This window comes from Manacus candei, unplaced genomic scaffold (assembly GCF_025592945.1).
Source record: "Manacus candei isolate 608988 ecotype Guabito, Panama unplaced genomic scaffold, ASM2559294v1 h1tg000014l, whole genome shotgun sequence".
Classification (NCBI taxonomy): domain Eukaryota; kingdom Metazoa; phylum Chordata; class Aves; order Passeriformes; family Pipridae; genus Manacus; species Manacus candei.
In genome coordinates this window covers 16,992,572-17,011,463 of record NW_026138062.1, presented here as the reverse complement: position 1 = coordinate 17,011,463, position 18,892 = coordinate 16,992,572, and the positions used below count along the sequence as shown (strand labels likewise).

Genomic DNA, 18,892 nt, shown 5'->3' with positions numbered 1-18,892 from the left:
TTTTTAATTTTTGTAGATTTACTTCAAATATAATAGTAAAATTGTCTTTCTTTGCAATAAAAGCACTGATGTCAACTTTACACAGTTTTTATAAACACTCCAGCAGAGACCTGTGAGCACTAGGAACTGATAGATTGTTCGCAAATGATAATAAATAGTAATTTTTAATTTTTTTTTTTAGTATTGGAATGATTGAAAAATCATCCTACTGTGTGTAAATTATAGTGTTAGTAACAGAGCATGAGTTCTGTGCAAGGAAATCCAACACTCACCTTGGAGCTCTGCTTCAGGGGGGCTACCGATCCCATCCGTCCACAGGATGGCAGTGTCATACACAAAAGTCAGCCGAAGCTCTGACTGTAGGTCGAAATGCTGCCAGCCTCCTATACCCACAGGAGAGTGGAAAACATAAGAGACGTACAAAGGGACTCTCAGTGTGACATAGGACTGTACTAAGTTGAGAACCTATAAAAACAAAAATTATACACTAGGGTTAGTGATCCTGATAGGCAGCATTGCACAGGTAAGCCAAATGCAAGAGAAAGGGAAGACAGATCTTCAAATAAATATTGTGACTGAATCAAATTCTCTCTTTTTGCAAATTATAGATGAAGTGCAAAACCACATTTCAAGGTTTTCAGCTTAGCTTACATATCTTTAAATTCCATTTCTGTATTTCAAACTGATAATGACTCCTTATAACACATAACCCTCTCAATTTTGACTCAGCATTTTTGTTCAGGTTTTCTTAATACATAAACAACATAAATACAAATGAAGGCTTTAGAAATTTTTCATATATCCTTTTTCATTTTCTCTATCCTTGTGCTTTAACCAAATCTTTTGCTTACCTTCTTCTGTTACTACTATCTAAGAAGCATTCCTGGAAGACCCCAAAATTGCTCAGACATTATTGCAAGACTGAGTCCTTGGACTGTACTTACTCATCTTTGCAACTATTTCTTCCTTTGTGCATGGATAGTAGCTAACATATGGCATGCAAAAAGACAAATCACATTTTCTCACTGTTTGGAAGAACTAAAAATAATATGCAAGTTGATATGGATTTAAAAATAGACCCTTTATGCATATATTGTACAAAACAATAGTGCTGTAGTTATCAAAGAATTACATATTATTTATATCTATTTTGACAAAAAAAGAGAAGAATAGTGCCAGTAAACTGTCACCTCTTAAGATAGCTCTTACATGATTCATGGATCCAAACTTTTCCGAAGAGTCTATGTATTTATGTTTTGTTACAAATACTTTCTCATTCATATATCTCTGATTAGAAATGTGCAATACAGATCCTTTTAGACCATTCTGGATTTTCTCAGAAAGAATCATGGAAGGAAAGACACTGAGATCATCTCCCAGTGGGAAACTTTTCAAAGGCACAAATATTGTTAATACTCATTTACTTCCAATAGAAATTCCATATATAAATTTGTACATCTGAACATTTCCCTGGAGTGATTACCTTACATTCTTCTAAAGAGTGTTTTGCACTGTTAAAAACTCCCAGCATTCAAATTTTACAAGCTATGTAAAAATCAAACTGTTTCTGGGTTCACCCAGTGGCATGTCAGGGAGCTGAACGTCCATTACCTCACAGCTGCTTTACGTTTCCAAATGCCTGACAAAACTTTTAGTAATATGATGAAACCACAAATTTACTGCTTGCACTAACTAAATACTCTAAACTAATTAGCCTTAATTCATTAAAGCAAATATCTGTAGTTGCCACAACTTGCTTTCACGTGTGACGCTCCTTGATCTACACAGTATGCTACCAAAACCCTTTCAACTTACATTGTTTGTATCATTCCACAATATGTGCTAGCATTTAGACAGTAAACAGTCTGGAAACACACAGAATCACAGAATTGTCAGGGTTGGAAGGGATCTCTGGAGACCATCTAGTTCAACTCCCGTGCCAAGGCAGGGTCGCCTAGAGCAGGTGACCCAGAAATGTGTGCAAGGGAGTTTTGAATGTCTGCAGAGAGGAAGACTCCCCGACCTCCCTGGGCAGCTTGTTCCAGCGCTCTGCCACTCTCAACGTAAAGTTTTTCCTCATGTTGAGGTGAACTTTTCATGGTTTATTTTACAGCCATTACTCTTTGTCCTGTCACTGGGCACCACTGAAAAGAATCTGGCACCACTGAAAAGTAAAACAGTAACACAAACTGGTAGATGAGTTGAGATGCTACAGTTGTAGATTATTTTATATTAATGCTTCTTTGTTGGCTTTACATAAACACAATCGAGAACTTCTATTTGGAACAACAACAACAAAAAGGATTGCTTCTCTATATGTATTGGATGACAAATAGAAGTTAGACAAAAATATTATTCTTTAGTAGCAAGTTTATCTTTGTGATACCTACCTGCATGGGTATCTGAGTAATTATTTTGGACACAGATCTGCTAAGTTGTTCCAAATAACAACACAGTATTCTCACTTCTATAAAAAAATATAGCTATGATGTAGCTCTAGAGTGCCTCATGGTTTGCCTTTGATTCAAGAATAACCTCAAAAATTTGTCGTTTCCTGGAAGTGTATCAAGAACTGAATATATGTGGCAGTATAATGAACATGTTTCTATTGTAAGGTCATCCCAGACAAACTGTGTTGGCTTTTCTCTATGTGTTTTTGTTCTACAGCTGCATGATGTACAGTAACAATTAGACACTGAAGTCAAAGATCTGAAATTCAGTTTGCCTATGAGGAGGAGACAAAAGCACATGGAAGAGGATTTAATATATGTCCATTATTCTCTTGAACAGAAGCATACACAATGCTAAATGACAAAGTAGAGGACTGGAATATCAAAGTGAGAATTTAATGACCTTGAGGACTAGAATAATAGTAGCGAGATGAAATTTTATAGCTTAAAGTATAAGGTAATAGAAACCAGTCACAGAGATTTCTGGTAGAAATGAAAGACACTTGTTAGAAACAACAGAGGGGAAAAAAATTTTGGTATGTGAGTTGATCACAGCATAACTATGATCTTCCTACCTTCTGCATGTGCTATGATCCTAAGACAAACTGAGGAATGAGGTGGAAATTAGAAGCATGCATGTCATTATACAGAGCACTAGTGAGAGCTTATCTGGAAGAGCTTTGATCATCCATGCTTGAAAAAGTCTAATTTGCATTGCAGATCGTACAAAAGGGAATCAACATAATCACCAGAATGGCAAAACTATCTGATGAGAAGAGTCTAAAATAGTCAGGTTGTTAAGCCTAGCACGACAAAGGCTGAGAGGGAATGAGAATGCTGTCTATATACATCAGGAGATGAACAGCGGAGAAGGGCTACTGATGATGAAAGATGGTGCTGACATGGGAACAAACGGGCATGAGATGATCATGACAAATACAGGCTAGAAATCAGAAGAATTTCTAGCCTTCAGTGTGGTGGCATTCAACAGGAATAGTGAGGTCATGAAATCTGGTTAGTTTTTAGATTAAGTCTACTAGAGTTTGAACAACATTATGTAGAGCTAAAAGTAGCCTGGACAGGGGGATCCACAAAAGCTCTTCTAGCTGAGTATCTTATGCCACCTCAATTAAAAAAAACAAACAAAATCTCCTTTCAAAGCTTTTCTTGATTTTCAAGTACAAGGTATCATCAGGTCTTCATGAATATTGTACATAAAGAAATCCCTTAATGAGGTTTTTAAGACACATTTTAGAGTTTTCTTGACTCCATTCAATGGGACCCTAGTGCTAGTGAGCTCACAGCATTTGTACTGGTGGAAACCTAGTAGTAGGATCCCTTCTGGGGCAAGTTTGCTGGAAACACTGCTCCTCTGACGTACGTTACCATTACTCACGGGAAAATCTGAAACTCTCTCCATTTCTAGGACTCTAGAATTTAAAAGGTTCTTTCCTTTTAGTAAAATCTGCAAGAGATGTCTAGACAGCAGGGCTGTTTGCCCCAGCCTGCAATTTATTTGTGTACATCTATGTGCTTCCATCAGCATAGCTGCCCTTACATGTGATTCCTGGCATGTGGGAAGAGGAAGGAGTTCTTGTTAAAAGCTCATTGAGTTTTTATGCACACAAACCCCTCCTTATGCACTCATGGATTTGCAGGTGTGGAGGCAAACCTACAACACTGATAGTCAGAGAATTACTGAATAAATAATTTTCTCTCTTCTAACAGTAAATGAAAACTTTTAAGGGCCTATTGTTTCTACAAGGGGAAATCTACTCTTCCATAGGCAGAAAAATCTCAAGATATGCTATATGAAAGAACCTTTTGATACAATAAAAATAAAATACAGAGGAAGTTGACTGCAGAGGAAAACTGTGTCAAAGTGAGCAGCCACCTCCTTGCCCCCACTCCTCAAATGAATCAATGGAATGTGTTACACAGATGGAGGACTCTTACTTCTCTAGTCCTCTTAATAACGTTGTTTAGACAAACATGAGAAAACATTCTTTCCATTGAATTATCTTTCTTTTCCAGCACTGCCTGCAAAGCCTATTGAAAGCAGCCAGCTGTTCATACTATATCTCAATGTGACACTGATGAGACCAAAATGGTAACTTAGAGCTCTGTAAATGTAGGATCAGCTTAACTGCTGTGGGAAGACAGAACAGGTGCATTATGTGCATACATCATATAGGAGATTTTACCAGTGGTATTGACAAAATTACATTCACTAACATCAATTTTAAACCATAATAAGTGGGTGTGAATTTTAGCCTTGTGATACCGGGAGAGAAATACAAACTACAGCTACACCTCAGCTGAACTGAGGAAATTGTGTCTACAACTCTGTAACAATGCCAGGTCTGGAGAACCAGAGAAGACAGAAGACAAAAAATGTTCCAAGCAGGGAACAGACGCTTACAGTTAATATTTGGAAAAATGTAGATAACAAATCATCAAGTAGCACACCTCAAAATTCATGTGTGTGAGAATATTTACAATAAAAAATATTTTCAGTAAAGAGTTTGGGGCTTGGTCTCTGTGCTGCATTTATAGTGTGCTTTATTTAGCTGGCTTACATTTCCAGAGGACAGAACTTGGCAGTGAGTGTGTATGTACACTGGCTGTACTGATAAAATCAGAATTAGACATTAGGAATAACACAAGTCCATGTTTTATACTATATATTTCAATGAAACAGGCTTTACATGAAAATTCTATTTTTGTCCTCCAAATTGCCATCTCATTTTCTATTGTGTCTACTTGCTATGTCTGTGAATTTGAGCCACAAAAGTTTAACAATGCTATCAATTAATTGCATACAGAATGTCAATATGGTAAACCTAAGATTTGGCCCCAACAAGGAACTCAGCCATGTAGGTCACAGGTGAAATGCAAAGCATTGTTTAAAGAAGTCTGAATGGAGAGGAAAATGCAATAGAGCCTTGAAATGCCAGTTTCTTGAAAAAATTTAACCTCTGACTTTGTTACACATCTGGTGCATTAACTTTATAGTAGCTTTTTCTTCACAGCTTACTAAATGCACATGTTTACAGCTAGAGAAAAAATGTTTGGCTCTTAGTGAGGTTTCATGTCAAGGAAATATGAGTTGTAGGGCTTTCTTATACTTGACTGTGGTGGCTAGAGTGAATATAAAAATATGAAAACAGACATTTCTGTTTATTTACATTTTATAAGATCTAATGAGATTTTTCAGAAGAGATTAGTTTTCTCCTGAAAGTATGACTTCTGTAAAACTAGAAATACTAACTACTAAAGCTGGAAATATACTGTTTCTGTGTAACAAAAACCCTCTGCAAGCTGGCTTGTATAAGCTGCAGCAGTACATTAGTGATTTTAATCTGTTTGCAGATGGGATTTTCAAACATTCAGTGCTGTAATGTGTAGCATAAATATGAACTGAACCTACTGAACGACAGACATTTTCACTTTGGGCCAGAAATAACTGGTTTTTGAAGAGAAAAAGCAAACTGCTCAGCTATACTCAATTACTGTAGTTTCGAGGTATAAATCTGTACATTCAAGTATTTTAATACACATTCTTCACCTTCTTGTTTCTGTAAAAGACTTGATTAACTAGTTGTTAATAAAATTTGCTGGAATGGTAATTTCCTTGCTTCCCTATTCCAAGTCTGGCAATGGACTGGAACTAGGGAAAGCAACATCCATAAATAAATACCTGTCCAGAACCACACAGGAGCCTTCAGATGCCAAACTGCTTGACTATAGCAAAGAGAAAATGAAGTATAACAGTAGGAAATGAAATCAAATGATACTTCACACTCTATCAAATAAGTGTAGGCCAACACTTCAATATACACTTTTTTAAAGGACAGTCACTTGCTTTGTTTCCATTGTCTCATTTTTTAACTTCCTTTCATGAAGATCTGTCATTGTTTCAGAACCTGTATCTTGAGAATGTGAGATGCCTGTAGTACTTGACTTACACAATGTCCCTGTGAAGTAAAGTCTAACCTTTATTAGTTACTTGAAAGTACACAGGAAGACAGCTCTCAAGTAGGCGAGTTTCCCTTTTTAAGACCTGTATATATCCAAATGCAGACACTGAATTTCAGGCTGTGACTGCGGGTTCTCTTAAAGAAAACTGCTAATTATTAAAGTTGACCTTAACTTTAACAAGGACAAAATTCTAATCCAAATTAATTAGCTCACTTTAAAGAGGAGTAGGCCTTTATTTTTAAATAGAAGTTCCTTCAGCTGCACATCTAAATCCATATTTAGATACATAAGTGCCTGATTTTTCAGTTGTGGGCAGACCCCAGGAACAAACCGTCAAGCTGTACACTGAAAGGAGTGCTACAACTAACTCACACAAGGTTTGCTCATGCACAGAATAATTGAGAAAGAGAATGGGTCACAATCAAAAGGCCTCAAAGGAAAAAAAAAAGAAAACTAAGACCTTCTCTGTATGTATTATGACAGTTCATGAGTTCATGGGAACTGACTAAGACAGCTGCAGTTTGCAGCAAACACTAGGAGTTATGCCAGAAGAACCACACCAGCTGCAGGTCTCCCACCTCACTTCTTGCTCACTAAAGTTCATCTTCTTCCCCTACCACAGCAGGAGTTTCCATAAAGTGAAGGTCCACATCATGTAAGATATTGCCAGATCCTTTTGTGAAATCTCTCTCTCTGAATCAACCTGGCTATCTTTGACCATACAGGTACTGGAGAACTAGAGTCAAAAAACAAAATTTTGAGCCTAAAGATCAAGCCAAAGTATTTGGTAAATTCAAGACATTAAATTTGCAGTGGTAGCAGAGGATGTGGTAAGAATGTTTTTGTTATTTATCTGTTCTGTCTGTATTATAGGATTTAAACTTCCTTTGTGTGCTAAAAAATGGTGAAAACCATAGCTGCCAGCTTTCCTCTCACAGAGGAGGATTATTAATTGTTCACTGGAGGAGAAAAAAACAACAATGGTGACAACCACAGAGATAGGGCACTGACTGCCTCCCCTCTCAGTTGGAAGGGGTCATGTGAAGATAAAGACCAAACCTGGAGAAGAATTAAATGGAGGTGGGAAAAACAGGGAGGTCAGTGAAGTGCATACTGGCTGTGGGGCAATGCTTCACCGCTAGAAGTAATTCAGCTTGATATTTCACTTAACACACTGTAACCTTTTAGCCATAACCTACAAGGCACTAAAGGGTGACTTCAGCTGCAGTTTCATGGCTCTCACAGCTCAAGTACACCCCTCTCTGCTTTTAAATGAGAGATCTTACATAAAGTACAGAATACTTCTGGAACCTAAGGAAAGGACAGCTCTCTTCCTTGGCCACATTACCACTTATGCATGTCCCCCTAAACTGAATATACGGGTTCTTTTAATTTACTAAAGTATTGGAATGGTGTGTATTTTCTCCTCTGTTTATATGCACATAGACATAAACAGGTTTTATTTAGATACACATTTGTCTAAACTAGATATTCAGCCTTCCCCCTAAAGGACACAAAAGTATTTCAAATAAAAAGGATTCATACCAAGTCTTCCCTCCTTTTCACTGAAGTAGAACTGGTTTGCATAGTTACAGCTGCTTGGAAGTTGTGTGTGCTTATGATTGTGTTGTCTGGGAAATAAGAATATACTGTTGCATATTGCATGGGTAAAAGGAGATAGCCAAAGGAATGATGAGTTGAAGAAATGAAATCATTCTAGGAACAGCAAACATTCCTGTCATTTTTATCTTGTGGGAATGTGTAACGTTTACATCCCACACTGGGATGCCTTCCCCTTCCCTCTGACAGGTTCATAGTTTCAGTGGAATGCACCTGTAGGAGGATCTGCTTGCAGCAGAGGGGCAAGCCCAAGCAGATGCACGAACAGTGAGCTCCCAACATCAAGGCAGAGACCTCGAACTGGTCTCTGTAACAGACAAGGAACCAGAACTGATGACAAAGCACTGGGATGACATATCCATCAAGGCCTTTTAATCTAAAGGCAGAAGCTCCATTCTGTTCTGGTCTTATGCTTTACAGAGTATGTAATCTCTAGTTAAGAGGGACAGAATGTTAACCAAGTTAACCAAGGGCTAAAGAGATCCTGGTGCAATTTCTTTTCCAGCAAACTGACTGTATCACCTGCAAGGGAGCTGATGCATGGAGTAAAATGGACTTCAGGTGTGTAAGTATAACAAAAACAACAAAAAAACCAGTTTATCTGATTAGATATCTATATGTCCATTGGCAACTAGGCTTTTAGTAGTACAGTAGCTTTGTTGTTGCAAATGCCCATATGTTTCTTTGGGCAACGACACACTTTTCACATCTGCCTTATGCCATTTGGGACTAACAAAATAAGAATTTGTGCATTTAGGTCTGTTGAGGCCTGATAGAAAGTGGGTCCCTGGTAAAATGTTAAACAAGCAGAGAAATTATGGTCATTTCTCAAAGCAGCCTCATCCTTTTCACAGTGGTTCAACAAGGAACCCTAGTGCACTAGGAAAGTCAGGGACCTGTGGACAGACTTCTCGGAAATGAGATCCTGCATTTCCAGTTTTTTTTCAAGCCTGTAGGATTACTCTCCAAAGAGGTTTTTCTGTACATTAAGGACTGCTCTTCAGAGTTACAGACTTTGTACTCCAGAGCCTGAGTGAGATCAGACAGGCTTATAATAGTGACAACATAAGGAAGACCCAGGGATTAATTTCACTGTGACTGCACCAGAAGAAATCCTGCACTGTTTATCTTCCACATTACTATGGATTTCTAGAAAACATTTTCCAAAGGACACCTGAAGATCTCTCCAATCTCCTTCTTTTAACTCCCCAACCACTTTCACAGCTCTGTTCTTCAGCCACTCCATATGGCAGTTTCTCTGCTTCCTGACCAAGGAATTTTTTGATGGGTAATGTGAGACCACTGTGCTGTCTGCATTGATGGGTCTTGTTACCCAGTGAGCAAAAGATCAGCAGAGTCAAGCAGCTGGTAGGACACTGCAGTCCATAGTTATTGGCAAGAAGTCCCTCCACAGTATTTTAAAACTGTTTTTTAAGATACACCACAACTAATACTAAATAGCCCAGTACTATCTATGGGCTAAAAGCAATATGCCAGAAGGCTTTCATTCTAAGAAAAGATTAAATTGGCTCACTATACAGTGAAAGTGGGATTAGTTTGTCCTAAAATACTCCAGAACTGTACTGGGAGAAAATCGTAGCAAATTTAATTCAAACCAAATTATTCTCATTAATTTTAATTGGACAAGGATTTCACATAGAGCTTATTAGCATTTAATGGATATTGATAGTTTTAAGAAATAAGCCAACCTGAGGAGAAGTCTATTTCTTCTTAAGGAAAAAAGAACACTTTTCAACTAAATTAATTCTAAATCCACTTATTTCTACTAGGATGGGTGCCTCATAAGGGAAATACTTTAAGAATACAGTACAAAATCAAGTTATAGTTTCATACCTGTCCATCTGTCCCAATGGTGCCTCCACAATCTGTGAGGAGCTCAGACATGTCATAATAGCTAACAAACTCCCATAAACAGGCTTCCAGATTCAGATTGCGGTAAAAGCGCAAGGTATTGAAGCCTCTGATTGTTGGGCTGTATTGATAGGGAATGGTCTCTCCAACCACATCTGGATTCTTGGTAGCATCAGTTAAAAAACCATGATGGGTTTTTACTTCTGTGTAATCCAACAGGTTGGAGCATTTATGATTTCCAACTCTAGTTCCATCAGGACTAAGTGTCAGCTCAAAGTTGGAGAGTTCTCTTGTAGAAATAACAGGTAGCATGCCTAAAAAACATTAATTTATAGCACTATCACTAAATGTCAGTTTTCAGAGCTGCTTAATTTAGCCAAACTTTGTCAAACATTAAGCATATTATCCAGTGTTTCTGCATTTTGCATTGCACTTTAGAATTCAAAGAAAGTTGATATGCTAAGTGTGTATGAGTGCTATCCACAATAATTATGTCTGTATACTATGCAGAGCCAAATAAAATATTTATAAACATATTAAAATTACATCATAATAATATTCAACATATCAATATTTCAATAATAAAAATTTCATCTGACTTTTTCAGAAGCACATAATAATTAAATGGTATATTTCTATGCACTTCAAAGGAGTTTCACAAAGCGTACATCTAGCTTAATTTATGTAAATTGTCCAATTAATCTGAAAACACTAAATCTTCACATCAGAGACTATGTATCAATACTGTATTTCATCCACCTTGTTGCAAACTGTGCTTGTTCACTCATAACATTTTTCTCTGTTCCCACATGTTAAAAGATCATATTATTATTTTGTCTATTTAGAACAATACGACCAATAAAATAGCTCAAATAACAACATGTTGTATGAGTTCTAACTTTACAGCTAATTTTCGCATACCATCAATATGTGGCATTGTGACGGTCAGTTTGATGAGGTTGGCATAATCAGGATCTTCTGGGCCAGTATAGCGCAATTTGGCAGAGAATGGTTCTGCTCCAACTACTCCTGATATACGAGGTTGACAAAGACCTAATGGAAAAAAGAGAAAGCAACCTTACTTTTATGTCCAGAGACTGTAATGTTAAAATGCCTGATCATGTAATCAGATTTTGTTAGGACAGAATTTGGGATCCAAAAGAGACCTGTGAATTTTGCATGAGGTGATGAAGTCTTACCTTCTGATGTGCTGATAGTTACAATAGGGCTCATAAGCTCAAGACCTTCATTCCCATCTGAATTCACAGCCCGAGCCGCACACTGGACACGAGAACCAGCTTGAAAGTAAATGGAGTCGAGCGTAATCATTTTAGAGGACGTGAAGAAGGTATCAAAGTCAACCTCCTTCATGGGGCTGGTCACACCATCAGGGCCAGTGGGTGCACTTACAAGCCACCGGTACTGAGTCAGAGTATTATTGATGTTCTCACTGGCACATATAGAACCAGTCTTGTCAAAGTCTTCATATTTAGGATTACAAGCCTGCAGAAGAAGGCCGATATGTTAGCAATTTCTTTGCTTCATGGCAAAGGAATTTTAAGTTATCAGGAATCACAAAACTCAACAACATGGAACTGACGATCCCAGTGAATCTCTTAAGAAATCACCTTATTTTGACAGTAATGCTTTTAGCACTGTTGGGGTAGATTAAAAGGCATATCTAATTATGCTTATTGAAATAAAATATTTTAAATTATGATATATAGGTGAAAATGTGGCATAGTTATGAAGGCACAAACTACATTCTCACATACTGCTTTAATTTGAACTTCTTCCTTTGATCTAATTCTGCAAATATCCTTTGTATTTCAAAATTTTCTTTTTCTTCTTATTTTTTTTTTGACTTAAGAGAACCATTCAACACACAGCAAGTTCCTGTGTATAAGAAATGTGTGAGAAACAAACTGAAGATGCAGATGGATAAAAATGTTCCACAATGTATATGCATATTCATGTAAACTTTTCAGTTGCAAAATTACAATCAAAGAAGCCTCCAGTCCTTCAGTAAACAGCACCCATTTTTCAGTTTGTGGTACTCATTGAAAACAATGTCTCATCTGTTATCTCCAGTGATTTTAACTCCGCAAATTAAGGCAAGATAATGCAGGAAATAGTAAGGTCATACACAGACATAGTGTGAGTATCAAACTGTTCTCAGTGATGAACAAATGAAACATCTTTCTATGCTTTTTGTCTCCTGAATATGGATTCATTATCCAAACAAATCAGATTAGCTCTGAGGACAGTTCTAGCTTGGACTCATATGTGACTCATCACAATATTGATCAATACTGGGTGCCTAAAATCCACCACACAAAATCCATATACTGATTTTGTTCCATTTTTTCCCCAGAGATACTCACTGTGATACAGATGACAGGATAGCCAGCTACAGGACTGGTTCTGTCTTTGGCTCTAGAAATATCATCATATATCAGAAGAGATGCAACTTGAGGGACAGAGGGAAAAGTGACGTCTGCCATGCTGTTCATTTCTTCTATGTAAACAATGGCCTTGGCTGTCTGACAATGAAAAGACAGAAACAGTTCTCTGTGAAAATTAAATAAACAAGGGGATTCAAGCTGGACCTCGATCAGAATATGTCTAGCCTTTGAAACATTGTTCCTAAAGAAGTTCTAAAACCTCAATTGGATGAGCTATTGAGAAAGGGTTGAGGCACTGCAAAGTACATTGCAGAGTGCAAAAGGAAGAGGTAAAATGATTTTTTTCTTCTCAGTACACTGAAGATCCCAGACCTTTAGCCTTGTGTCCCAGCTTTCTTGAATCACTTCAGTATGCTGGCAGAACCCCAGTGTGCACTGTGTGCTTTAATACCTGGTGGAAACGGTCTTTGTCATCAGCAAAGGTTCTGTCTGGCTATATTATTGTAGTCATATATAGTCAGACTATATGTGGTATGACACTGATGAAGCAGCTAGAGAATTTCAAGAACATTTTATACCAGAGGAATATACTGTTTAAATTAAAACTATGTATGTTATAATGTTAAAAAAACCAAGAATATGTGGCTATTTCATCTCACACAACAAGAATAACATTAACATGGTTTTGACAGTAAAAGTTACATTTCACCAATTGCTCTTTTTACAGCATAGAGGTTACACTTTATTGCCAGAGAGTGTTTCCAAGAGGACATCAGTTTCTAGGACTGATTATACGAGGAGAATGTGTGTGGAGTGATATCTTGAAGACTTCAGTCTTTCACTGACTCTATGTCCCATCAACACAATTGCCTTGGCAACATAATGTTTTGTGTAGGTGCTACCATGTCAGCTGAGATGATCCTCTTTGTCTTTTAAGATACAAGCCAAGATGGTGCGAATAAATCTTAAGATAAATGTAAAACTATGATCCAGAAAACAAGAAGTCTGTTTATCAGATTTTGTTGTTCAGGACTTGCATGAGCTTGTTACCTGTATTTCTGCAACCATGTTCTCATCAGGCTTCAGATGAACAGTGAAGGCTTCTCTCATCTCCCTTACTCCATCAAAGAGAACTTCAACTTCCACAAAGTGCTGTGTTTCACCCTCTTTAAACTCAATTTCTAAAAACATAATGAGACACTTAAAAATAAATCTGTTGTTCATAAGAAGCTGTGATTCTAGGCCCTGCCATGAAAGATGGCAGCTAATTCTCAGTTTTCAAATTACAGTTGTTTGTATATTTAGTTTAACCTATTTGATAATAATAATGAATAGCAGTGGACATATGTGGAAATCACTGAAAATGTGGCATCATCATCATCATCATCAAGAGATTTGTAAAGATCAGGATATAGTCTAACAGAACTTAATATTTTGAAAATTATCTGGGACTAATTACATTAATGTTGGTAACATATGAATGACGAAAAGACTGAATGATTCTAAATAAATAGTATTGTCAGGTCTTGCTCAAACAAAGTGCATTTTAATACAATGGTATATACAAAAAATAAGATAAAAATCTAGAGTTACACAACAGTTCTATATTTTGGAAATCATTGCCTCTGAAAAAACTTTAGAAGCCATGGTGGATAAAAAATTCAATCTTAACCTACCATATTGGGTTTTCAAGGCTTCTAGTCATGGGTGGGCTGCAGGGGTGGCTTCTGTGAGAAGACACCAGAAGCTTCCCCATGTCCAAAAGAGCCAGTGCCAGTCAGCTCCAAGACAGACCCACTGCTGAGCACTGCAGTGATGACTGTAGTACTGCAGTGATGATGGTAGTACTTCTGGGATAACACATTTAAGAAGAGCTAAAAACTGCTGCACTACAGCATCTGGGAAACAGCAGTGAGAATATGTGAGAGAAACAACTCTGCAGACACCAAGGTCAGCGAAGTAGGACAGTGAAGAAATGCTCCAGGTGCTGGAGCAGAGATTTCCCTGCAACCTGTGGTGAAAACCACAGCAAGGCAACTCTGTCTTTGCAGCCCATGGAGGTCCATGGTGAAACAGAGATCCACCTGCCACCCATGACAGAGTAGGTGGAAGCTTGAAGGAGGTTGTGACCCTGTGGGAAGCCTGTGCTGGAGCAGGCTCCAGGCAGGACCTGTGGCCCTGTGGAGAGAGGAGCACATGCTGGAGCAGGTTTAATGGCTTTTAAGGACTTATGACCCCAGGGGGGACCCACTATGGTGCAGTTCATGAAGAACTGCAGGCCATGGGAAGGACCCACACTGTAGTTTGGGGAGGACTGTATCCTCTGGGTGGAACCTCATGCTGGAGCAGAGAAGAGTGTGAGGAGGAAGTGTCAGAAATAAAGTGTGATGAACTGGCTGCAATCCCCATTCCCCATCCCCCTGAGCCGCTCAGAGGTAAAGAATTTGGGAGTGAAGTTAAGCCCAGGAAGAAGGGAAGGGTGGGAAGGAGGTGTTCTAAGATCTGGACTTAAATCTCATTACCCTATGGTGATTTGATCGGCAATAAATGAAACTGATTTCCCCAAGGTGAGGTTGTTTTGCCTGTGATGGTAATTGGTAAGTGGTGCACTTATCTCAATCCTTTTGTCATATTTTCTCTCTGTTCTCTTGTTGAGAGAGGAGTGACAGAGGAGCTTTGGTGGGCACCTGGCAGTCAGCCGAGGTCAACCCACCACACTGACAGTTAGACAGTACTATGATTCTTGACTATAATAACTACTAAAGAAAAGTATAGAAACCACTTAACATTTGTGTCTAGAATGGGTGAGAGTGATGCTAAAATAATAGGTGCATGTCTACTATTTTTATTTTTTAAAGGATGCCAAATTAACTGAAGATGGTAACCAACAGAAACTAAGGACCAGAAGAAAAAAGAAAAGACTTGCAGAAAGAGATGTTCTCATTGGTATATTGAAACACCACCATAAACAAAATATACCAAGTGCTAAAGAGCTCTGCATGTATGACAAATAAGGCCCAGAGAGGTGATAAGGACTGATCAGTGAAGTAAGATGCTAAGAAACACTCTTCCTCTCCAATGCCTTCTAATCAGGACTAGATGCTGTTTCCAAAGACAATGTTTTCTCTAACCAAAGTTATTGGGTTCAATACAGAAGTATTTGGGGGAAACTGGGAGAATCTTGCAATCCACAGTGACTCTGATTAAGTGATCTAATGATCCTTTCAGCCTTAAGTGTTATTAAGCCATGAAAATACTCTGTGGTAATAAATATGCTATGTGATAGCTAAGAATTTTACTGATTTTAATTTTGTCAGACTTACCTCAGAGATCCCAATTAAGGATGTGGTTTTTGTACCCATGGCTGAATAGGCAGGTTCCCTAAACCCACAGATATTCTGAAACCTGTGGGGAAATCCTGCACAGCACAGACCTTTCTTAAAGGCTTCTGGGCAGAGGCCAAGAACCTCTTGTTCTGCAGTAGTTTCCCTTGAAAACTTTGCTCCCAAGTGCTGTCAGTACACAGCAGGGAGAATGTAAGCAAGGAAATGCATATAGGTAATGCATATGGGGTAAGTATTAGCTGACACTAAAAGTTTCTGTGGTTTTCAGGAGGAAAGAGCAAAACTCTAAAATGCAGGAGGCAAAGTGACTAGAATTAGCAAGCTCTGGGTTGATGCTTTGCTTATGGCTAAGAAATTCTCTCTTCAGATATCACTAGTGGCAAATGCCTTTCCTGTGGAAACTGAGGATAGCCCAAGGTTGTTACTGCATGTTCAAAGGTAAGTCTTATCTTTCAGCTGAACTGGACACAAAAATAGTTTATCCAAAACTGTGAAAACACTCCAGCAATGAATCATTAATCTTAAAACACAGATTAGTATCATGTATTATCATAAACTGTAGAAGAGAAAAAATTCATAATGCTACAAACTCCATTAGTCATTCCCTAAACCATGTAGGTGGGCTATTAATGAAAAGAAGTTTATCAGCTAAGAAATTTTTCAAACTGTTGCACAACTTCTCTCCTCATTCATTACTAGTGAGGAGCAGCAGGCAGTGAATTGCAGAAATATAGAAAGAAAACTTTATTATTATGAATGTAGAAAAACAAAGAGAAATATACATGAATTCCTACATAGAGTAAAAGCCATTATCTTTATGAATTGCTCAAGAAACAACCGCACAACATATCCTAGAATAAGATATTTCTTCAGAGTAATGGTATTACACTTCACAAATATTACTGAGGTGGAACTCATACATTTCTTCCACAACTACTTGAGCTACAGATGTTTTCAAAGGAGTCACAATTGTTTTGTAAATATTTTTACTGATAACTAGTATTCCAAGAGCAATTGGCTGTTGCATACCACCAGGGACCTGTCCACACTCAATTTGAATAATAAAACGCATTATGGGATGTGGTTGCAAATTATTGTATTCATAAAGTTATTTCATTTTTGAAACATTATGTTACAGTCATGATTGAAAACTAATAGTTGGATGTGATAAGTATGATCCTACCTTCTGATATAGGGTGATAGTCTTCTCCAGAAGTAGCAGATCCATCCTTTGTATGAACTCTCACAATAGAAACCTTGGAAGTGTCTCCCAGACGAAGCACTGGGATTTTTACAACTACCACTTGTCTTGTGTCCTTTGGTTCACTCACACTAAATTTGGTCTCACCAAACTTAATAATAGCTTCTGCAATTAGAAGGAAAAAAATGTTTTTAGACCACGCAAATGGACTTCTAAAAGCCAGTAAAAACAAAATATTCTCTTACTGTCTGCATCATCCCGAATCTTTATCAGTGTCTCATTTTGTTCACCAATAGAGGCACCAAAGGAAGAATCACTTCTTGGAGTACCAAGAACCAGACGTAGTTCTTCCTCTTCTTCATGGAAAGTATCATCCATAAGCACCAGTGTGCAAGGCTTCTCAGTCTCACCTGCAATCATTCTGAAGGTAATATCAGGCAGAACTTAGGTGTTCTTTGCTCTATTACAGCACTTCTCTCCAAGCTCAAACCACAGGCTGCTTCTGCTGGCCAAGGCATCCACCTTGACACCACAAAAGTTAATGAATAATGACAATAGTGAAAGCAGAATTAGTAATCATTACCCTTCTAGGGAAACTCAATTAAGTGGAATCTCCCATTTGGGGACTTCTCTAAAACAAGTTTCTATTTGGTATATCCACTTTATACGTATTATTCCTTTGGTTTTACCTTAGAAGGAAATGCTCCTTCTCAGTGACCTCTCCCACAGAGTGCCTTGAAAAAAATAAATACTTGCATAAGGAAGTAGAGCAATAGAAACTTTCACTAATACTAATGGTAATTTTGTCCTAAAGTTTTCTATTTCAGATCTCTTTTGGTTGGACACTCTCCAACAGTGAGGACTTTGACTTATATTGTTCCATTGGATTTTAAAATATTTTGAACTCCCACTGATTCCAAGTGACAATAAATGTTGCCTTAAAAATGCTTTGGAGTATCAAAATGTTCAATTTTTCACTCGCAAATCAATGTGCCTAGACTTACTAGATGTTCAGAAACTGGGAAAGCAGCAAGAGTTATGAGTGGTGTGCAGTGTCTGGCACCCAACATCAGACATGGTGGGTTCATGATCATAAGAAAGACTCCTACCTCCCTCACAAAAGGAACAGCACAGGATGAGAGAAATAAGGTCAATTTACAGCTGGTTTTCATTGTTACACATGCAAATATGATCAAGGCTCTTCAAGGTGAAGAACCAGACCAGGATGCTGACTGTGTTCATTTTCTGAGGTTGTTTTTTCCCCCCTATAGAAAATAAATTACCCATTAGGAGGAGGAAAAAAAACACCCAAAATATTCGTTCTGCTCATTGTCACACGGGAAATGTGAAAACTGAAATGAAACTGCTACATTTTAAATATGCCTAAGAAGCTTATGGAAAAAAGATGTAATTCTGGCAGACCTATTTGCTCCTTGTCTCCACAGAGAAATGGTAGGACGACACTCAAAAAAAGAAAAAAGTCATTTCCTACGTGGCCCAGATGCATTAATTCTTATAAGTTGGACTCTCATTTGTAGTTGCACAGGAGCAATGGCAAGGGTGTAGATTATATGACAGCACTAAAAGCTGAGGCCAGCTCTAAATAGAGATTGAACAACTCACTTTTTCAAGAGAACTTTGATAAATGTCTACAGAAATATTAAAGTCATCACTTCTGTGATAAGGGCATACCAAGGATTTCATGCTGATGACATAAATTGTTTAGGGTTTGTAAAAAATATTACATGTGTTTAAACTTCAGAGACTAAAAGATGAAACTGTGTTTTGCACACGTTGAAGGAATTCGGCAATATTCTTGCAAGGTAGCAGCATTTGATTTATTTGCATTTCATCTCTGATGTGAGATATCAAGTACCTGATATTTGTGGGTTGTCTTAGGAAAGCCTCAGTGGGAGAAAAAAATTCAAGCAGAAATTAGAGAGCTATATCCCTGTTGAAAGATCTATTACTCATTCCAGTGCAAGTCAAATATATTTACCAGAAATCTGCTTAACAAAG

General features: G+C 37.8%; 1 protein-coding gene across 2 annotated transcripts in view; it reads right to left on the bottom strand.

Annotated features, from left to right (window-relative positions):
• FREM2 (FRAS1 related extracellular matrix 2) overlaps positions 1-18,892 on the bottom strand; it is a 121,007-nt gene that overhangs the window by 11,521 nt on the left and 90,594 nt on the right. The window contains exons 10-17 of one of the 2 annotated variants that reach the window (XM_051780384.1): positions 17,119-17,283; positions 16,856-17,038; positions 13,379-13,509; positions 12,308-12,466; positions 11,123-11,426; positions 10,845-10,976; positions 9,906-10,237; positions 273-465 (exon numbers count right to left, since the gene is read on the bottom strand). In XM_051780384.1, coding sequence (XP_051636344.1) covers positions 273-465; positions 9,906-10,237; positions 10,845-10,976; positions 11,123-11,426; positions 12,308-12,466; positions 13,379-13,509; positions 16,856-17,038; positions 17,119-17,283 — 1,599 coding nt within the window. Of the gene's footprint in view, positions 1-272; positions 466-9,905; positions 10,238-10,844; positions 10,977-11,122; positions 11,427-12,307; positions 12,467-13,378; positions 13,510-16,855; positions 17,039-17,118; positions 17,284-18,892 lie in introns of those variants that run through there. The other variant, XM_051780385.1, reaches the window with a different exon arrangement.